The sequence below is a fragment of the Neomonachus schauinslandi genome, chromosome 9 (assembly GCF_002201575.2).
Source record: "Neomonachus schauinslandi chromosome 9, ASM220157v2, whole genome shotgun sequence".
Classification (NCBI taxonomy): Eukaryota; Metazoa; Chordata; class Mammalia; order Carnivora; family Phocidae; genus Neomonachus; species Neomonachus schauinslandi.
The window spans coordinates 42,378,264-42,399,852 of NC_058411.1; the positions used below are offsets into that span (position 1 = coordinate 42,378,264).

At 39.6% G+C, this 21,589-nt stretch overlaps 1 protein-coding gene across 1 annotated transcript in view; it reads right to left on the reverse strand.

The window, feature by feature from the left end:
- PELI2 (pellino E3 ubiquitin protein ligase family member 2) overlaps window positions 1-21,589 on the reverse strand; it is a 196,786-nt gene that overhangs the window by 19,728 nt on the left and 155,469 nt on the right. The window contains exon 3 of the mRNA XM_021701376.2: window positions 7,903-8,004. Coding sequence (XP_021557051.2) covers window positions 7,903-8,004 — 102 coding nt within the window. The remainder of the gene's footprint in view (window positions 1-7,902; window positions 8,005-21,589) is intronic.

Genomic DNA, 21,589 nt, shown 5'->3' on the forward strand with positions numbered 1-21,589 from the left:
AGTGAAATACAGTATATGACTTTGACTTATGTCACTTTAAAATATTTTTTATTTATTTTTTTTAAAGATTTTTTTAAATTATTTTTTATTTATTTGAGACAGAGAGAATGAGAGACAGAGAGCATGAGAGGGAGGAGGGTCAGAGGGAGAAGCAGACTCCCTGCCGAGCAGGGAGCCCGATGCGGGACTCCAGGATCATGACCTGAGCCGAAGGCAGTCGCTTAACCAACTGAGCCACCCAGGTGCCCCTAAAATATTTTTTAAACTAGAAAAGTAACAAATATTTATTGTAAAATATTTCACAAATACAGAAAAGAATAAAAAATAACATAAAGGCTACTCTAAACTCAGGAATCAACTTGTCCTGAACCTCTGTTTCAACAAAGCTTAGGAGCGAAATGTGGAAAGTTCTAAAATTGCCTAGAGCTCTCACAAAGACACAGTCTCTGACATAATTTCGTCACCTCCATGGAAGAGGGCAAAGACTCTTCAAGCTCTGTTGTAAGCGCAAAGCTAAAACCATGCTCAAGTAGAATGTCATACAACTGTTACTGTCTACAAAGATTACTCTCTTCGGGAAAGGCCATGTATTAAATTAATGTTTTGATGAGTTAACGGAAATGGACTATAACACATGACATTTTATTCCAACTGGAACATACTGCTAGGATCGATTATTGCAAGTCATGATACCTATCTGACTGGTCATGTTTGAGTTGTTTTTCAATTCACTTCCACTTAAATCTAACCTGTGGTGCGCCAGTATAATTTTATACTTTCGGATACAAACCTCATGGTGCTTTTGCCAGAAAAACAAAAAAACAAAAAAACTAAGCCACTTTTCTACTGAAAACTCACCCGATGTGCAAAACTTGGAACCCATCCCTTTTGGGTATTGGATCAACTCTACATTATCTTTTTTTTTTTTTTTTTGGCTTTAAAGCATTATTATTTTTATTGTAGGTACCTACATAAAATAGTGTTTTTAAATCATTTTCCTTTTTTAAATTATTATTATGTTAATCACCATACATTACATCACTAGTTTTTGATGTAGTGTTCCATGATTCATTGCTTGCGTATAACACCCAGTGCTCCATTCAATACGTGCCCTCTTTAATACCCATCACCAGGCTAACCCATCCCCCCACCCCCCTCCCCTCTAGAACCCTCAGTTTGTTTCTCAGAGTCCATAGTCTCTCATGGTTCGTCTCCCCCTCTGATTTCCCCCCCTTCATTCTTCCCCTCCTGCTATCTTCTTCTTCTTCTTCTTTTTTTTAACATATAATGTATTATTTGTTTCAGAGATACAGGTCTGTGATTCAACAGTCTTACACAATTCACAGCACTCACCATGAGGAATTCTTAATCTCAGGAAGCAAACTGAGGGTTGCTCAACTCTACATTATCTTAAGGGCAGTCATGTAGACAACCAAGATGGTTCTGAATTCCATCGCTGATATTCTTATAGTAGCCAGAGGGAGGATTTTACTGACACCACACACACAGCATCACTCAGCATGTGAAATTTTTCATATACGAGAAAAGTTTGGGTTTGTCCGGTTGTCAGTCCAATTCAGTACAGGTAATATGGCCCAAAGTGGCTGGAAGGGCCTCCGTCATCTTTCCTGGACCACTGGTACTCCTATCCCTGCATCTGTAACCTTATTTTCTGACTTCCTTCTAATGACAAGGATGGAATATCGCGGCTCCTACCCAAGACCAAACTCTCTCCTGATGCCTGGGGTCTCACTATTCTTCCCTTCCCAAGAATTTTGTTCCTGACGCTGGCCCCTCTCTCTCCAGAATCATTCATTTCTCTCTCTAGACTACTAGATCTTATCATCAGCTATCAAACACATTCTGGAGCTTCTCAAACTCCGTGACTCTGTGGGGATAAAAGGACCAATTTGTTTTTTAAACTTCAACTTGTCACTGATACTTTTTAAAAGTACAATCAGAATGAGTATTAGAAAAACGATCATCTGCTTTAAGGTTTCAGGTACTCTAAAAAGTGCCGTAGGTTTCCAAACTCCTGGAGATTTCCGACTCAGCTCATTCTGCCCTGTTAACAGAGACTTGGCTGCTCAGTTGAGCACACTTTGAGTAGCATTTTTCTAGACTAGTCCCTCACCTTTAAAAACATATTCCTTCACTTGTAAGCAGCCCTCAAGCTATAGCCCCATTTCTCTGATTCACTTAGTGGAAATACATCCCGTAAAACCTGTCACTAGTTGTTACCCTCCCATTTCCTTACTCATCCCCTTAACTTCCCTCCTCAGCCCACCCAGCGGGAGTTTCTACCCCAGAGCTGCACTGACACCACTCTTGCAGAGCTTTCCAGGGCTTATAATCCATATCCTGGCATATCTGTACCTGGTATTGGAATAATGAAACTCTTAACAGGCTAGTTGGCAAATAGCCCCCTTCCCTGCGCTTTCTGTTCCCTCCCTAGGTAGTCTCATCAAATTCCATTATTAGCCAAAAAGCCCTGATCTCTACCTAGAGCTTCAGACTCGCATGCCCAATCTCCACTTGGTTGTCTAATAAGCATCTCAAAATGTAAGATGTTCTAAACAGAACCTGGACTCCTCTTCAACCCCTGGATTCCCCAGGTCAATGACTGACATCCAATTTGCTCAAGCTAGAAATCAATACCAAAGAATTATCCTTGATCCTTTATTTCCTCCACACCCACGTTTAACCCTGCCTGTCAACACTCCCTCCGAAGATATCTGTAAGGAATGTAAATCAGATTATATCTCTCCCGTGCTTAACACCCCGATTTTTTTACTTGGCCTACGGGCCCCACCTCTCCAAGCTCATCTCATTTCACTGACCTCCTCCCTCACCCTGCTCCTGCCTGGGGGCCTTGGCACTTGCTGTTACTTCTGCCTTATTTGTGGTCTGTTTCCCTCCTCCAGAATGCAGGCTCCAGGAGAGGGGCTGCCTACCTCCAGTAACTAGATGAGTATTGATACATAGCAGGTGCTCAAGAAATGAAATTGATGAATGGAGGATTAGGACAGTGACCTTGAACCCTGGGAGAGAGACAGGCATCATGTTTTAAGAAATAACTGTTTAAAAAGCAGATATTCTTTAACATTTTTTCTCACCTAGGTGGGTGCTAATAAAATGTTACCATCTAAAAGTGGTATAAACCAACCAAACAAAAACCCAAACCGTAAGGTCCAGCAGCACCCAGGATCGAAGACCATGAAACCGAGCAATGTTTGAGGCCTCTGGTTTCCTTACCCCAAGGATCAGGATGCATTTGGCATCACACCTCCCTTTAGGGGTCTTGTAAAACATTTTGTCACTTCCTGTGACAAACGATTCTTTATATTTTACTTTCTCAAAAGCTACACTCTTTTTTTCTGTCCCTTATTTACACCTATTCTAGAAAATAACTACTATGAAATTGTTGCTATACTAACTCAGACTTTCTCACTCTTAACCCATCTCTTAAATTCAGATCAAATTGATACTTTTTTCCCTAGGCAATAATATTTCTGAATTCTGAGCTACTACCTGTTTCCCAGGGAAAGGCAGCACAAGGCCCTTCTTTAGCTTGGTTTGATGTTCTGCTTTTAAATGCTCAATTAACCTAGAAATCATTTTAAAGAATAATGGCTACAATGAATAGCCCTCAACACCAAGGTCCATGCTTGAGAAATAGGAATGGTACAGTGCTTTTTGCTTGGTAACCTTTATCAATCAGTGGTGGGCTGGGGACATAAAAATGTGTAAGAGGAAGAAAAAAAATTAAAACAAGCTTGATTTTTCAGGGCCTTCTAAGAGTTTGCTTAATTCTACTCTGCTTAGAGTGATCTGATATTAATCCTCCAATATGTCTAGTTATTTTGCAAGTGGAATCAGATTACTTTAGTAAAAATGACAAATGTGTTCTGTTTTCTTAGTAAATCTATAAATGCTTGTTGAATTACCATGCTTCATATAAAGAGGTCGAGGTGGTACTATGTAGGAGTGTAGAACTCAGGAGACATAAAACTGACTTCTACCACTAACGCTTTCTCTGCCCTTAGTAGCTAGTCACTGTTCCTTTCGAAGACCCAGATTTCTCAGCTATGAAATGCAAGAGGTTAGTATAGCATAATTCGGTATTTCTTAGTGTGGTCTATGAACCTCTGAGGGTCCCCGAGACCTTTTCTAAGGACCAGGTCCATGAAGCCAAAATTGCCTTCATAATAATACAAACACGCCATTTGCCTTTTCCACTGTGCTAATGTTTATTCTAATGGTGCTAAGGCAATCATGTGCTTTCGTGGAAATTAAACCAGTGGCACCAAACTGTATTAACGGCCACTGTATTCTTCGTGGCCATGCACTTGCAGTTAAAAATAATGCCAGTTTCACTTAAGTATGCTTTTGATGAAGTAGCAAAAAATTACTTTTATTAAATATTGAGGCTTTCAAATATTCTATATGATGAAATGGGAAGTATGAAAAAAAGCATTTAGAAGTTTGTAACAGTATGGAGGTTCCCTAAAATATTAAAAATCAAACTACCATGTGATTCAGCAATCCCGTTTCTGGATATTTATCAAAAAAAAAAAAAAACCCCAAAAACCCCGAAATCAGGATCTCAAAGAGAGATCTGCTCCCCACGTTCACGGTAGCATTATTTACAATAGCCAAGATATAGAAACAACCTGAACGTCCACCAGTGGGTGAATGGATTAAAAAAAAAATGTGGTAAAAACATCCAGTAGGATATTATTCAGCCTTTAAAACAAGGAAATCCTCACCAAGTGGCTGGTTAGCTCAGTTGGTTAGAGCGCGGTGCTAATAAAACAAGGAAATCCTGCCACATGCAACAACATGGATGAATTAGGGGACGTTACAAACACTGCAGGATTCCAATTACGTGAGGTACCTAAAACAGTCCAATAGGGACTGTAGCATGGTGGTTGCCAGAGGCTGGTGGTGGAGGGAAGTGGGAATCATTGTTCAACAGCTCCAAAGTTTCAGTGCCACAAGATGAAGAAGTTCCAGAGGTGTGCTGTCTAATGCTGTGCCTATGGTAAAAATACTGCATTGTGCGTTTGTCGAGAGGATGGATCTCATGTTAAGAGTCTCATGAATCTTTCACTCACTCTGCACTTGCAGAGATGAGAAGGAAGAAAGTGAGCCATGGGAGTGGAATGTGCACGACAGTGAAGAGTACGCGATCTCTGTCACAACATGTCCCTACAGAACAGTGATGAAATTACAGGTGCCTCTGCAGCGTTGGGTTAATTTTAAAGTAGTAAAAAATGTACCACCACAACTGTAAAAATTTTCTTGATGTGCTTTTTTTGGTGTTGAGAATCTGCTATTCTCTAGGGTAAAACGTGTGTAAAAAAACTTTTATGTAAAAAAAAAAATCTTGTCAGTAGAAGATTTATAATTTTGGAAAGTTATTAAAAAATTATTATGAAGTCCCATAAAATTAGCAGGGAAGTGTATGCAATACGTATTTAGGAAAGGATTTTCTCTGGTAGAATGAGAAGAAAAAATATTTAGAATATTATAAAATGGAATTGTATGAGGAGTGAAACCATTGTTAATATTTTGTCTAAATATGATAAATCTTACTTTTGAGGCACTTTAATAATTGTGTCTACATCTATGACTATGACTCTAGGATTGTTTAAGTTTATTTTTTTTAATTTTTCAAAAAGATTTTATTTATTTATTTGAGAGACAGTGCACACACAGGAGAGGGACAGAAGGAGAGGGAGAAGCGGGCTCCCTGCTCAGCCCCTGTTTAGTTTTTTTAAAAATAGCTAACACATTCACATGTTTCAAAAATCATAGTGTGAGGGGCGCCTGGGTGGCTCAGTTGGTTAACTGTCTGCCTTCGGCTCAGGTCCTGATATCGGGGTCCTGGGATGGGGTCCCCTGTTGAGCAGAGAGCCCAGAGAGTCTGTTTCTCCCTCTCACTCTCCCTCTGTGCTCTCTTCCTCTCGCAAATAAATAAAATCTTAAGAAAAAAATCATAGTGTGCAATACCTCTCTGTGTACCACCTGCCCAATCCTCTTCCCCACAAAGGCAACTGCTTTAATAATAATGTCTTATTTATCCTCTTGGAACTTTTTAGTGCATGTAAGCATTATTTAAATCATTTAACTATGCTAATATTTAATAATTAATATACTACTTAATATTTAATATATTTAATAACAAATTTATTAACACTGAAGATTAAGTAATCTTAATTGAATATATTATCAATGGCTCAATATAATAATATTAATATTTAGTTCATTAAATATGTTTGGAGCTCTTCCCATGTCCATACATAGAGCTTTTTCTTGTTCTGTTTCATAGCCTTGGAGGCCTCCCTCAACTATATGGCTGTACCTGAATTTACTGAAAGGGTCCCCTACTGAATGACATTTACATTGTTCGCAATCTTTTGCTATTATTATTATTTTTTTAAAATTTAAATTCACTTAGCAATCTTTTGCTATTAAACCATGCTTTGAGCAATGACTTGGTAAAAATGTCATTCTGCATGAATGTAGGGGTATCTCTGGGGTAAATCTCTAGAAACAGAAGAGCTTTAGAAAGAGAAGAGCTGAGTCAAAGTGTAAGCATTTTTCATTTTTCACAAGCACTTCCAAATCACCACCCCACAGAGGTCATACCAATTTATAGGACTAGGAGAAGGTTTCCCCACATCTCTGACAAAACTGTTCGGATTTTTGTCAATCTAGTAAGTGAAAAATAAGATCTCTGTGTGATTTGAATTCACATTTCTCTTTTTTTTTAAGTCAGGTTGAGCATATTTTCTTATTTTTCAGAGCTCCTTATCTCCCCTTTCTGATGACATCTAGGATACTGTTTGACACCTGTTTCAGTATCATTTATTTAATAATTTAACATTCCATATAGAAATGCAAAGTCTCATGGTTCCCAATTTGAGTTTGCTTTTTTCCTCATTAGCCTTAATTTTAACTTTGTATTGTTTTAAAGTACCAAATCTTAGATATATTATTAATTCTCTTCTTCTTAAATTCATGAATTTTTTAACCATTATTATTTCCTTCCTTCTGCTTTCTTTTGATGTACTTCTGGACTTTCTATTATATACCGCTAAAGCTAGTCACGAACCTGTTCTGTATTTTCTTACTGTCATTTTTTAAAGAGAACTCTTGGAGACCAATGTTTAGTTCCTTGTTCCCTCCTTCCTTGTATAATGAAAGCACTTCAGATTTTTTTTTTTTTTACATTTTCTTCTGAGTATGAGGTCAGTCACATCTCTTGAGTTTCGCTACATAATGTTCCCATAGTAATTTTTTAAAAGGCCTAATAACTGCAGTATCGATGTCCTTTCTGATTCAAGTGTTCAAACATGGCTTTTCAAAGTGGTTGGTTTTTAAAATTTTTATCATTATTAACGTGTATTTTTATTGCACTGAGACCTAAGAATGTAGCTTTTATAATTTCTGTCTGCAGTTTAGAATGAAGGTTTCCCCCTTAGTCTTTCAGTACCCAAACAGGAATTCATTTTTATATTGTCCTCACCTCTTTCTCTGAGTACATCACCAAACACTACTGGGCTAGTTCTGATTACATATCGAAATGCAGAACTGAAGGAGAGCGTGCTAAAATTTCCATGAAGAAAAGAAAGGTGTGTCCTGGGGATGTCACACAGAGCATGGTGCCTATAGTAAATACTACTGCACTGTGTCCATGAAAGTAGCTAGGAGTGTGGATCTTAAAAGTTCTCATCCCAAGGAAAAAGCTTTGTAACTCCGCGTGGTAGCAACTGTTAATAGGCCTTCTGTGGTGATTACTTTGTAATGTGCGCAAGTATGGAATCATTACATTGGACACCTGAAACTGATGTCATGTTAATGACACTGCATCCAAAAGAAAAATCAAGATGTTACCTGAAACATGTCCGTATCTTTATCATGTGTGTACTCCACCACCACAGTCTGATTCCTTGACAGAGTGTACGATATACTGTGTTGACCTTTGCAGCTGATAGCCTAATAATGAAATAAACACATATAAAAATTCAGTAAAATCTCATTTCAACAACTTAATCACAATTCTTGTAGTTAACAAATATCACTCTACCAGCAAAACCAATACAAGCCAACAGTTTTTCTTTTTTTAAAAAAAGTCAGAGCCTGTCCCTGGGGCACCTGGGTGGCTCAGGTTGGTTAAGTGGCCGACTCTTGATTATAGCTCAGGTCATGATCTCAGGGTCGTGAGATCGAGCCCCACATCTCGGGCTCCGCGGTCAGCCGGGAGTCTGCTTGAGGATTCTCTCTCTTCCTCTCTTTCTGCCCCTCCCCTGCTCACTCTCTCTTTCTCTAAATAAATAAAATCTTAAAAAAAAAGAAAGTCAGAACCTGTCCCTGCTGTGCCCTGAATTACAGAGAAGTTAACAGTCACAACTCTGGCTTTACCCAACCCTCTATCTTTGTATGAACAATATTTAAGCCAAATCAAAGTTAATTTACTAGTTTGCAAGATTTAATTTAATCATATTTCTGAAAAAACATATACTTTCTCCATATTACCTTAACTCAGTGATTGAGTTTTTAGATTAATAGGGTTTATTTAAAAATTTAAAGTTTATCTCAACACTACAGCAGTTCAGTCAATGACATTTTGTTATATTTTCCCCATGCAATAGAGATTATAATCTAGCTAAAAAAAGTCAGTGAAAAAAACGTAAGTGTTCTATAAAGATATCTATACATTATTCTAGCCAGTGATCATACATTTACATAAGATGTATAACAGAGTATAAGTAGTTGCTTAACCCAGACATTTACTAAGTTAATAAAAAAGAAAGCTAAGTTAATTTTATCTTTTCTATTTTTAGACTAAAGCTAATAGCCTTCCTTAAAGAACCTACAAACCAGTAATACAATATTCTTATTTTCTTCATAATGATATATTTGAACGCATCTTAAGCTGTGGTCACACACTTTTAAGACTTCCAAATTAACAAAGTTTATTTAAATTGTACTCCAAATTATTTCAATTACATTTTATCCATTCCACTTCAACCTAATTTATCTTCACTTCTACTCTTTTACATTAAGTATAATAAATAAAATTTTAATGAGCCTTTCTATTAAACATTTATTGAATAATGACACTGTATGAGGACCAAGAGAGCATTTGGAAGTAGCTGGACATATAAAGCATGTTAATGAAAATGTACTCTGAACATTTATATTTGACTAATATAATTGCTTAGAGCAAAAAGTAGTACAACATTCCAAATCAACTTTGAAGTTAGCTTGGCTACTCTCATGGTTATTTAATCATCTGCCCTGAGGAACTTTGTGACTGAACTGTTTTGTTCTACGTGCTTCATTAAGACAATACAAGTATTAGAAATAATTTAAATATTTAATATGGCCAGATATCTACAAAAGGCTTCTTAGACTAACAAAAAACGTCACTAACAAAAATAGTCTTAAATTTTCATTGGTCTGAGTTAGATAAATTTAATGGTATTGACATAAGTGACATTTTTTGAAAGCCTAACTAATAGCTATTTTCAAGATAAATGGATGTTTATATTATAGTTAAGTGAAAACACCCACTTTAGGAAAAATAATTTTATTAAACTGAAACTTATAAAACTAACAATCGGGGTGATTATTTATAAACTAATTTTGGTTTCCTTAAAAAGTATCTGTTGCACTTAAAAGTATCCAATTTACAAATATCTCAACTCGAAACACAAGTTTCATGACACATATATTACATAAAATAAGAAATATCCGCAAAATCAGGAGTTCACAAGTGCCATAACAGAACTCCCTTTTAAAATGTCATACATTTTTGTATGATTGTACCTTCTTTTTCTTTTTTTTTTTTAAAGATTTTATTTATTTATTTGAGAGAGAGAGAATGAGAGACAGCACGAGAGGGAAGAGGGCAGAGGGAGAAGCAGACCCCCCGCTGAGCAGGGAGCCCGACGTGGGCCTTGATCCCGGGACTCCAGGATCATGACCTGAGCCGAAGGCAGTCGCTTAACCAACTGAGCCACCCAGGCGCCCCTGATTGTACCTCCTTAAGTACAGTGTTTCTCGAACAGTTGCTTTAACTGGAAGAAAGTCACCTGAACCTTGGAGACGTGTGGGAGAGCACCCTGCAGTGAAGTTTCTCCTATTATAACGTTTTACCTGAAAATTATTGTAATTTTTTATTCTCCTCCTATGCTGACTGGTTTTAACATCTAAACATTTCCAAACTTGCTGGGAAACTAGTGCCCCGGGAGGTCTCGCTGTGCTCACCCCATTACCTGGCACAGTCCTGGGCATGCGACCCCACAGACACTTCTGCACCCCTCCAGGAAACACCAGAAATAGCCATTTTACAGGCCCTACGTCGTTGGTTCACCCAATTCTTCTGACACGTTTTACTCAAACTATTCTTGTGGCTCAGGTTAATATAAGCCCCCACAGCACATGAAAGAGGCTACTGATAGAGAAGCCATACCCAGGGACTGCTCACGGTACAGGGGAGCACAAAACCTAGGCTGACCCCTGCCTGGCCATCCCCAACAGGGGAGAAAGCACAGGGACTCGGAAGCCTTGTATGCCTGATCCAGGACACCTTGAATGGTGAGCCCCCTTAAAACTTACAACTTCAAACTTCTACCCGCTTTTTACGCAGGCAGATGCGGCTCAGTGTGAATGACCAGGGTTAGGAAAGGTGAGCACTTTCGGGTTAGGGAAATGCTTTTTCTGAGACTTTTTTTTTTTTTAAGATTTTATTTATTTATTTGAGAGAGAGAGAATGAGAGACAGAGAGCACGAGAGGGAAGAGGGTCAGAGGGAGAAGCAGACCCCCTGCTGAGCAGGGAGCCCGATGTGGGACTCGATCCCGGGACTCCAGGATCACGACCTGAGTCGAAGGCAGTCGCTTAACCAACTGAGCCACCCAGGCGCCCCTCTGAGACTTTTTGATTAAGAAAGTACCACGGGCAGGCCATGTTCCAGAAGCTTCTGGATGTAGGGAAGATGGAGAAGTGGGAAAAGAGATTCTGCAGGGAGAAACTGAATGGCTCTGAACCAACAGGTAATACACTCAGTACACTCCCCTGTGGGAGGGATGGCCATGGAACTTCAGAATTGGAGTGACAGCAACCTCTCCATTGCTTCTAGTTCTCGTAGTGATTTCCCTCTGTTAGGGCCAAGCCAGGAGAGCGGGCCTGCCAGGACAGGGTCCTGAGAGCTGGCGGCGTGTCAGGCTGCACCCACGGGGAGGAGAAGCATGGTGGGGAGCTGGCCCTCAGAAGACTGGGAATTAAGCCAGGACTGGGATTTGGAGCAAAAGGTGGCAGTCCAAACCAGGCCCCCTGAGGCCATCGGTGGCATCCTCAGAAACAAATGGAGAGATGCAGACAGCCCTTGATGACACAAATTGGGCTCGCATGATCTTGTGTTCATATTAAAGCCAAGAGTGGGGCCAAATTTGGTCAGTGGCGGGGGGGGGGGAATCAGAAGAGAGTTTAAGCTTGAAGTCTGTTTTTGCTTTCTTTCTGGCAAGTATCTAAGGCATCATTACACTCTTCTCTGGTTAGAGGTACCAGTTTTTTCAACAACACTTCTAACATTTAAAATAGGACTTTTGGAAATTCAGCTTCTAGTAAATTACAGATTCACTGACTTGAGTCAATCATTGCAGGTATTTTGGAAACACAAATTTCCCCAAGGTAACAAGTGGCTTTGAAACCTATTTCTGAAATATCATACAGGAAGGTAGGTAAGGCCTTCTCCTGGCACTCACTGTAATGTAGTTCAAACACAATTACTGTAACATAATGTAATTTTTATTATACCAACTCAAACTTGGAAACGAGACACTTTAAAATTGTAAGGAAAACCAGCCCAACTAGCTTGCCTGGTGGATTGTGCTGATCTCCCGTATCTGCTTTTCTACTGTGCTGGGGGGGGGGGGGGGGTGGAGCAGGGCAGGGATGTAGTGTCTCTCTCTCTCTCTCCCCCTCGCTCTCAGCACTGTGAGTACCTTTATCTGTTCTTCCATCCCCAGCACTGAGGGCGTGGTAGGCTTTCAACCAATGTCAGAGGACTAAATGAACTGCTATAGACAGAAGATGAGATTTAGAGCTTCCTTCTTCATGTCTCCCTACCCCTCCCCTCCTTTTCATTCACAAAGGTACCCACAGGGACACCTCAGCTTAAATTTATGGCATGTGATTTTTATGGGGTGAAAAATCACATTTGTGCAATTACAGATTAGACAATTACAATTACAGAATAAAGGATCCACAGAATAAAGGATTCCAGCTTTACCCAGCTTAGATAGTCAATCATTGCAGATATTCTGGATATAATGTACAAGTGTGTATACGTATTACCCTGCAATCCCAGTTGCCCAAGCTCAGCCCCTTCTGAGCCAAGACAGTTTCTTCCTTTCTTAGCTTTACTTCTGTCACAGGGTCTGCTCAGCTCAGCCTGCCTCTGCTACCCAGGGGAGCTAGAATTGGTTGTCCCGGTTCAACTCAGACTAAATGTCAGGGACTTTTCTGAGCCCCCAGACTGTAAAACAAACACAGCTCATAATGTCTACAGAATTTTCTTGCTCCTCTAAGGTGGTAGGTACATATCTAAAAGCACATACAGAGATATCAAATATGTAATGATACTGGAAAGGCAATCCTGCAGATGCGTAACAGGATGGATACATGTCTTCATGACAGCCACAGAGTTTTCATTCAAATTGTGGAAGAGGAAAATAATCAAATCATTCATTTGTTATGAAGCAGTGGGATCAGCTCTCAGTCACAGAGCAGAAGGGAAAAGCCCACTGAGAAACTAACTGGCTTCTAGAAAATACTAATTTATTACAGTTAGGACTTAGCCTATCTAATTCAAGCTCTGTAAGGCTGCTAAGTGAGCCTTTATCAACTGTGTAGGGAGAGAAAATGGAATTCATCATTGTGACAGACATCGTTGGTTACCTACCTAATGACTTTCTCCCTTCTAGCTGAGCTGGCTTCCCGTGAAAAAGCCTGAAAATGCCAATACCAGCTCTCCTAGGCTCTGAAGCTAGCATGTGGAAATGTGACCCAACCCTGACCAGTGGGACTTTGGAGAACTCTGGTGTGGGCCGCTTGAGGCTGGGAGCCGTCAGGAGAGATTCTTTCCTTTCTCTGTTACTATAATAGTACCGTGATATTTAGAGTGGAGGTGGTCATCTAGCACCATGACAGGAAGCCAAGAGACTCTCAGGGAAGTGGACCGAGCCCTGACATCTGTGAGTTGAACCACATCTGGAGCTACCCGCTCCAGACTACTTCTGAGAGAAAAAGGGGGGTTTTAAGGCTGCTTTTAGTTGGGTATTTTGTTCCTTGTGGTGTAAAAGCATCACTATACTGTTTGGTCCTAACTTTTTCTCCTCCTGGGGTTCCTATTTCAGTCAATGGTACAATCGTATTTCCAGCCACCCCTACTTACAACAGCCCTCTCTTGCCACCGTTGTCCATGCACAATTAGCATTATCATCATGATTAAAGCCAGGAGCATTGATTTTGCTGCATTAAGGCAAAAATCAAATACAAATAGAAAAACAATGTGTTACATTTCAGGCTTTCTCCTCAAATACAAAACAGTTGTTGCGCAAAACTGATTTATTCCCCAAAGGAGTTCTACGACCAGCTCTTTTACAGACCAGAGCTTTCTGCTCTGGAGATGACTAGGCATCATCTAATTTGTCTTTATTGAATCTGGGTTGCCCTTAGGAACTAGCTTGACCAACAGAATGCACAAGAAGCGACATATGGGACTACTTCCAAGGCTGGATCAGAAGAAGACTGACAGCTTCTCCTTAGCACCCTGGAACACTTGCTCTTGGAGTCCCGAGCCCCCACAGAAGAAGCTTAACTACCCAGAGGCCACCATACTACAAGGTGAGGCCCTGCGGCCCGAAATGCCATGGGGAGAGAGGGAAGCCACAGAGCACCAAGACCCAGATATAGAAGACTTCGAAGAAGCCTCCTTGGGAGTGGATCCTCTGGTTCCAACTGCCCCAAAATCCACCATGTGGATCAGAGACAAATGACCCATGTGTGCCCTGCCCCAAATTCCCGATTCACAGAATTATGAACAAAATCGAATGGGTTTTGCTAAGCTACTAATTTACCACACAGCAAAAGGCAACTGGGCCAGTTTTCAAAGCCTACTAGTGTCCGAGCATTTTGTCTGTCTCATGTAACTCATCACTTAAGATGTTATGGCTATCTGTGTATTCCCCTTACCCCTGCCCAAGGGTATGGGATTAGGTGTGTGGCCAGAGCGGGTAGCCCAGAGCCTCCACACAGAGCAGAGGTTAGGCTGCCCACGGCAGCGTCCTATGCTCCTGAATGCAGGCTAAGAGGCAGCTGTCTGTGGTTTGAGCAAATATGTATTTTTACTGTGATATCCTTCAGTTGCTGGATGAGATGTAAACAAAGCTTTGTATCAGTATTTAAAATTAATATTTATAGATTAACACATAAAAGGAATCTGGAAGGTATTCAAAGCATTCTCAGGGGGAGGCAAAGCTACCGAGCACGTCACGTGGGCAATTTTCGGTCCTTACGCATTGGCATCAGGAATAGAAGGGATACTAGACTAGAAGGAGAAAAAAATCACTAGTTACGTTAGATACTACGAAGCCAAACTTCGGCAAACCACAAATATCATGTACACCAGTGGGGGCATGCCTTACTAGAGTCCATCTCATTTAAGGGAATATAGTGTTTGTTGTGTAAGTGTGTGAACCTGAGTTTCAAATGAAATGTAACCAAATTCTTCTTCAAATCCACATCTAATTTTTCTATTAATGTGTTTTAGAACCAAATGACTCAAGAGTTTAATAATCTCCCTTGTCTAGACATCCCGGATGTCAACTCTGACAGGACGGCAGTCCCTGCTCCGGGGCCACACAGAGTCTGACTACATCAAATGACCGTGGTTTTGGAAACAGCAGTACCCTGCAGAGTCTCCTCCATGAGTAGATATAATTAGGGTTGGGTTTGCCTTTCCAAAGAGGGGGCCAGACACCTGGTGTGGCTTACACACCGAAGGAACCTTTTCCAAATACATCTCAAATGTTCACGGAGCTGCTCTGAAGAGCTTTGCATCACGTGTCCAAAGATAGTGATATTCTGTGAGGCTGTTCGTGGCACCCCCTCCCCTTCAGTTTCCAACAAAACATCTCAGGAAAAAGTCGAAGGTGATCTAACAGCCTACCCAACGGGAACAGTCCTAGGAAATGTCCTGCACACTCGACTCGGGAAGCCAGTGATGCCTTTGTCTTCTGGGTTCTGCCAAGAAACCTGTGAGCTTGTGTTCCCAACAGCCTTCTAAATGATGTCCACATCTCAGCACTCTTTACTGAGGCAGCGTAGAGAAATATAGGCTCCCTGGCCAATTTTTCTGCATGTTTATGGCAAGTTTATTTTCTGCCACTTTCCATGCTAGTTCTAATTTGCAAGTTAATATTTTAGTCCATCCCATGATTTAAATAAATAGCTATGCAAAAATGATTACTGCACAAAGACCTGATAAAAATGGATAAATAACAACACTGACCTCTCACAGCCATTCTGGTTACTAAACACAAGTATTCTATGACAGGGTCTATCACTGTGGAAACATCTTAATTGGTATGGAAAAACATAATGGAAACCATTTTGGGATAGGACTGAATAGGGCCAATGAACTGAACCTTTTCTGTCCATCCAACCAATTGTTGGATTGTTGGATGTCCAGAACCAACTTCTGACACTTATGTTTATGGCAGAGGCGGGCCCACGTAGGAGCATATGAATGAGTTTGCCGTGAACTGTGCAGCAGCTTGGAAAGAGCGGAATGATTTCACCATCCAGAGCAGCATGTCCGCGAGGATGCCGGGGCCGTGCGGCGGGGCGCATGACCGCTGCCCTGGGAGGTCCCCAGCTCTGCATCACCTCACTGCAATGACCATCAATAACCCAGCACACGCCTGGGCACTGGGCAGAAGCAGCCATTCCCGCTAGACGGTTGCCTCATTGGACTGCCTGGTTTATCCCGCTGACTTCCAAGTTCACGTGTGCTTTAGGAAAGGGGAATAAGACCACGTGTGGACACTGCAGAGATCAACTTGGTCAGTGGATTCTGATGCTGGGAAAACCACACACTGGACCCCACGTTTGAGTCCTGGTCCAGTCACTCACCAGTGACAGCCAAATTCCATGAGCTCTTTAGTTACATTTATCATTCATCGGCAGTGGGAGTTAGTGCCAGGGCACGGATTTCACTGTATTCAAAGCCGAGGGAACGAGGTACAACATGGCATTTCCTCTTCTCAAATACAAACCTACTCTTAGAGCACTGCTTTGTGACCCAAAGGGGTTTACCATCAGTTCATTGTAGTCCAGGAACATACGCTTTGGAGATTACCATTCTGTTTGGCTTTAAATATATGTTCGATATTGACTGTATTAATTAGAGATAATCCCAGTATGACAAACATGTTTTTCCAGAACTAATGACTTTTATGTCAGGCTGACAAGTATAATTAGGCAATAAATCCTCAATCAGTCTGGCTCAAATTGCTACAGGGAAGATGAGGTCTCTGCCATCCTTGTCAATTTATGTATAAAATATGTATGAGTGCTATTTCTAAAGAGAAGAGGTGGCTAAAGGAATTCATAATTTATTTTGCATGAACACACACTTTAAAATATTCTCTTTTCAAAGAGCCATATTTCAAACAAGCGTCTGAACCATGGGTACGATTAGAAAGTCGCAAGGTGCTAACTTGGATTTCATCAAAATCAACAGTGTTTCATGGAATAAATAAATAAAAAAGATAAGCCTGTTTGTTAGAGGCAATGGCTTTGAACTTGGCACTGGGCCACTCCCACACCTGCCTAGGATCGGCTCACTGAGCTATGTGATGAACCCTGGCAGAGAACTTACTGCATGCAGTCTGGACATGGGCTGGGTGGGTGGGTGAGGGGGAACGTGGTCCATCAATCCAGCAAACACAGATGCCAGAGAAGATACGAACCTTGGAGGGGAACCTGTTTCTAATTTGTAGTCACTCCTAATTATAAGGAAGCTGGATGTGGTCAGTGGGACAAGTCACAAGAGAGGACCTCAGACAGAGTTCAGAAAATATGAACCGTCAAGGGCTGCAGCTGGAGAGGTAGACAAGAACACACTCACATGCCTTGGGGAGACCTGTCCCGAAGGGATTCTACCACTTACATTGGATGAAAAGCTCCTCAAGTGCAAGAACTCCTGTCTTTCCAAATCAGCCTTCATTCAGGCAGTATCCTGCAAGGTTAACAGCACGGGTCAAGATGAATCCCCACGTGCCATCTGGACAAGATATTTAAGGGCTCTGTGCCTCAGTTTTATCATCTTACAAGTGTTGGTCCTGTGTCCAGGAAGGTCAACGTTGTCTCAGCAAGGTCATTGCTTCAGTCACATTTTATCACAAAGTACAGAACTAGTGAACGGTCAGCTTCCAGTCTGCATTGATTATTTCACATAATAGGTACCTTTAGAACCTACTAAGCTGCCTAATATGCAATCTCCTCTTCTATTAGTTATCTTATCTCCTCTCTTTTGGGAAATAGGGCTGAAGTGCAGTTTTCCCACACAGGAACGTGGTGGCTAGGTCACACATTAGTATACATAACATGCTCACATTACCAAGCCCATTCTGGGTACTAGTCACCATAAGTGACAGCGTATTTCTTATGGTGACTTTCAAAGTGCACACTTTACTGCAGACATCTTTCCATATGGATTAAGAAGCAGCTCCCGCACAGAAGGAGAGGATGCAGGAGGGATACAGTCCCGCAGGGGCCAGGCAACTCTGGAGCTTCATCGGTCTCCACGCACACAGCACATGTCAGAACCGCTGGTACCCAGAGTCAACCCCACAGCAAGGACCACCCCATCCACGGTAACCTGAAGAGTGGGGGCCACACTTGGAGAAACTGACCTCCAACAAAGTCATTCTTCAAAAAAGCAGTACTTTTGCTTTTGAACAGTTTATGGTTCTAGATGCGAACAAGAAGGAGCATGGGAAGAAATGAAGATATTTCAGTGAAAATTAAAACAAAGATGGGATTTCTTACTGCCATATACCTTAAGTCAGACTGCAAAGCCTAACTGCAGTCTTACGGAAGAACAGGAGCTGGTAAGCTTTATGGAGAGATACTTAACCAGTCAATGGACAACACTCTAAAGGAGGCATATGAAATCTGTCTGCTGCAACATGTTTACTTATCTGAATAAGTATTTGCAGACACAGGGAGCTACTTGCCACAGGAAACAAAGCTAATTGAAAGAATGAGCCTGAATAAATACGACTTATAAGGAAAAACAAAGCATCGTGCAAATGACTAAGCTGAAAAAGATACATTGTTCAGTAATTCCATTTACATACTTCTTTTTAAGTAATGCATTTACTGGGCAAAACAGTATCTTTATATTAAGATACACAAAGATGTATTTTAATATGTAGGCCAGTTTATCAACAGTCAAAATGATCCCTTGAGTAGTGAAGACTAAAAAGGCTGAAATTTACCCTTGCTCAAAATACCAAACCTTATGGATTATTGTGATAGAAGCAAAAGTCCTCATTTAAAAGATGTTAGGTTAAAAGGGGGAGGGGTAATATTTCAAATTTTTCCCCTCATTTTACTTTTGATTTTTATTTTTATGGCTTGGCCTAGATTTAAAATTCAATAAGGCCACATCATAGTTATACAGAAACATGACAATATTTACTCTCAAACGACAACATTTATCTTGGCAGCTGGTATTTTCAAGATGTGTAGCCTGCTGGAATCATACAAGTTCCAATCCTAATCCACAAAATTTTGAGTAAGACGATGGCTGTCTTTCCTTGGAAGTATAAGAAAACATAATGTACCTGACATGTGTACCTACCAGCACACACACAAGCCATCCATAAATGCTTTTGGGAGAAGTTTGGATGTCTATTTGGATGTTACTTCTCAATCCTAATTCAACTGAACTTCTTAAAAGGGCCCTTATTATCTGCGTGTCCTTAGGCCATATTCTGAATCTATTTCTTTACCTGTAAAGTACTGCAACTACCTTAAAGAGTTGTTGGAAAAACTCAGATGTTTGTAAAGGACCCAGAATACAGTGCCCAACATGTAATAATTATTATATTCAGCTATTTTTTATTACTAAAACATTCAAAATCTTTATTGGATAATTTAATCATATAGGGTCTTCCAGGTTCTCGATTGATTTGTAAGGCAAAGGATATTTTTCATTGGTAATATGTGCACAAAGTACCAAATGTTACAGTAAATTAGTATGCTCCTTCCAATTCCAGGCCTCAAGCATAGCGAGAGGCGTTATTACCAATTTCCTGTGTATCCTTTCAGGGAAAATCTATGGCTATACTAACATAGTAGATATATTAAAAAATGACAGCATATTACACAGTGCCTAGCTACTAGTGCTGACTCATTCTTTTTGATGTACAAATGTAGACTGACTTTTCTAATAAATTAATAAATTTTTTCCCTATTTATTTATTCCTTTTGCATATAGGGAGATAGAGCTATAGGATAAATTCCTAGAAATAAGATTATTGGATTAAATGGTATATAAAAAGTTATTGTCAAATTACTTTTCATAGAAGTTAAGCCAATTTGAATTCTTACCAGATATGAGTGTGTTTTCCTCACCAACATAGGGAGTAATTGTTATGGTCTCCACTATCGGATATGTGAAAAATGATGTCATTGTGCTTTCACTAAGCATTTCTACTATTATAAGTGAAGCTAAACATGTTTTAAAATGCTTAAAAGTCATCCCTTTTTCTTTACTATGAACCATTTACATACTTTGCCCATTACTCTTTTGGAATATTAGTCTTTTTCTTATTGATTTGTAGGCACTCTTTATATATTAAAGAGATTACCTTCATTGTTGGCTATATGAATTCCAAATTTCCCTACTCATTTGAGTTTTTACTTTACCTAAGATTTTCTTTTTGCCATGTAGATTTTTTTTTTTACAAGTTTACACAGTAAAACTTTTTAAATTTGTTTTTATGGTTTCCAGAGTTTACTTCATAATTAGAAAGGCTTTCCTCACTCTCAGATAAAGCAAAGAATTTTCTATTTTTCTTTAGCACACTTCTGATTTTACTTTTAAGGTTTAAAAATATTACTTAAACAACTTGTCTGAATAGTGTTTATAAAGAAGACAGTTTCTGTTTTTAGTGTAAAGGTCATATTATACACATATCACATAAAATTTGTTTTTTTCTATGCACTGTCTATATGTTTTGAGGAAATTAGGTTATTTAATATATAATAATCATAACTCTTAGGAGTTCATTGGGTTGTACCCCTTTTCATTATATAGAACCCTTCTTTGACTTAATACTTTTACCATTAACTTATTCTAAAAGATTGTAAGTTCTGCATTCTTTGAATTTCATCGGTATGTTCTTCTCCATAATTTTACCCTCAGTCTAAACCACTTTTAGATGTATCTTATACACAGCCTGTAATTGTATTTTTTTCGATGTGATCCAATTCTTTTAATATGTACATTTAGAACATTAATGTTTATTGGTAAGTACAAGATAAATGCTATATTTTCTGCTTGTATTGCTACTAGTCTTACTAAAAACAGCTTTACTGAGGTATAATTGAGACACAATAAATTGCATCTACTTAAAATGTATAATTTAATAAGTTTTGACATGTTTATATACCTATAAAACCACCATCATAATCAAAATAATGTACATTTCCATAAACCACAGAAGTGGTTGCACCATGCTCCTCTATAATTCAATCTTCCCTTCCAGCCCCTTCCTCATGCCCAGGCATCCAATTAACTGTTTTCTGCCACTACAGACTAGTTTGCATTTTCTAGAATTAAAGAAATGGAAACTTAAATTATGTACTTTTTTGGGGGGGTCTGTCTTCTTTTATTTAGCATCATTATTTTGAGATTCCTTCACGTTGCTGTATGTATCAACAGTTTATTACCTATTACTGGGTAGTAGTCTTCCCTTTAAAGGATATACTACAATTTGTTCATACAATTCATCTGTTGATGGACATCAAGTTAGTTCTAGTTTTGGGCTACTGCAAACCAAGCTGTTATGAACATTTATGTAGACGTGTTTGTATAAACATATAGTTTAATTTCTCTTGGGGAAATACCTATGAGTAGAATAGCTGGACACATGGTAGGTATAACTTTATTTTTGCTCTTAAAATAAAATTTATTAATTTAAAAAAGTTATCAGGAAAGAACACCTACACGTCAGATATGATTAATAACTACTGTCAACACTGCATTGTTAACAAAGGATACAATATTATTATTTATAAGGTACTCATAAATAAAGAACAATGAATAATATACATCTTCTTTTAAGGATTTATTTATCTGAGAGAGGGAGGGAGAGAGAGAGAGCATGCATGAGTAGGGGGAGGGGCAGACGGAGAGGGAGAGACTCCTCAAGTAGACTCCCCACTGAATGCAGAGCCCAACACAGCTGATTCTAGGACCCTGAGATCATGACCTG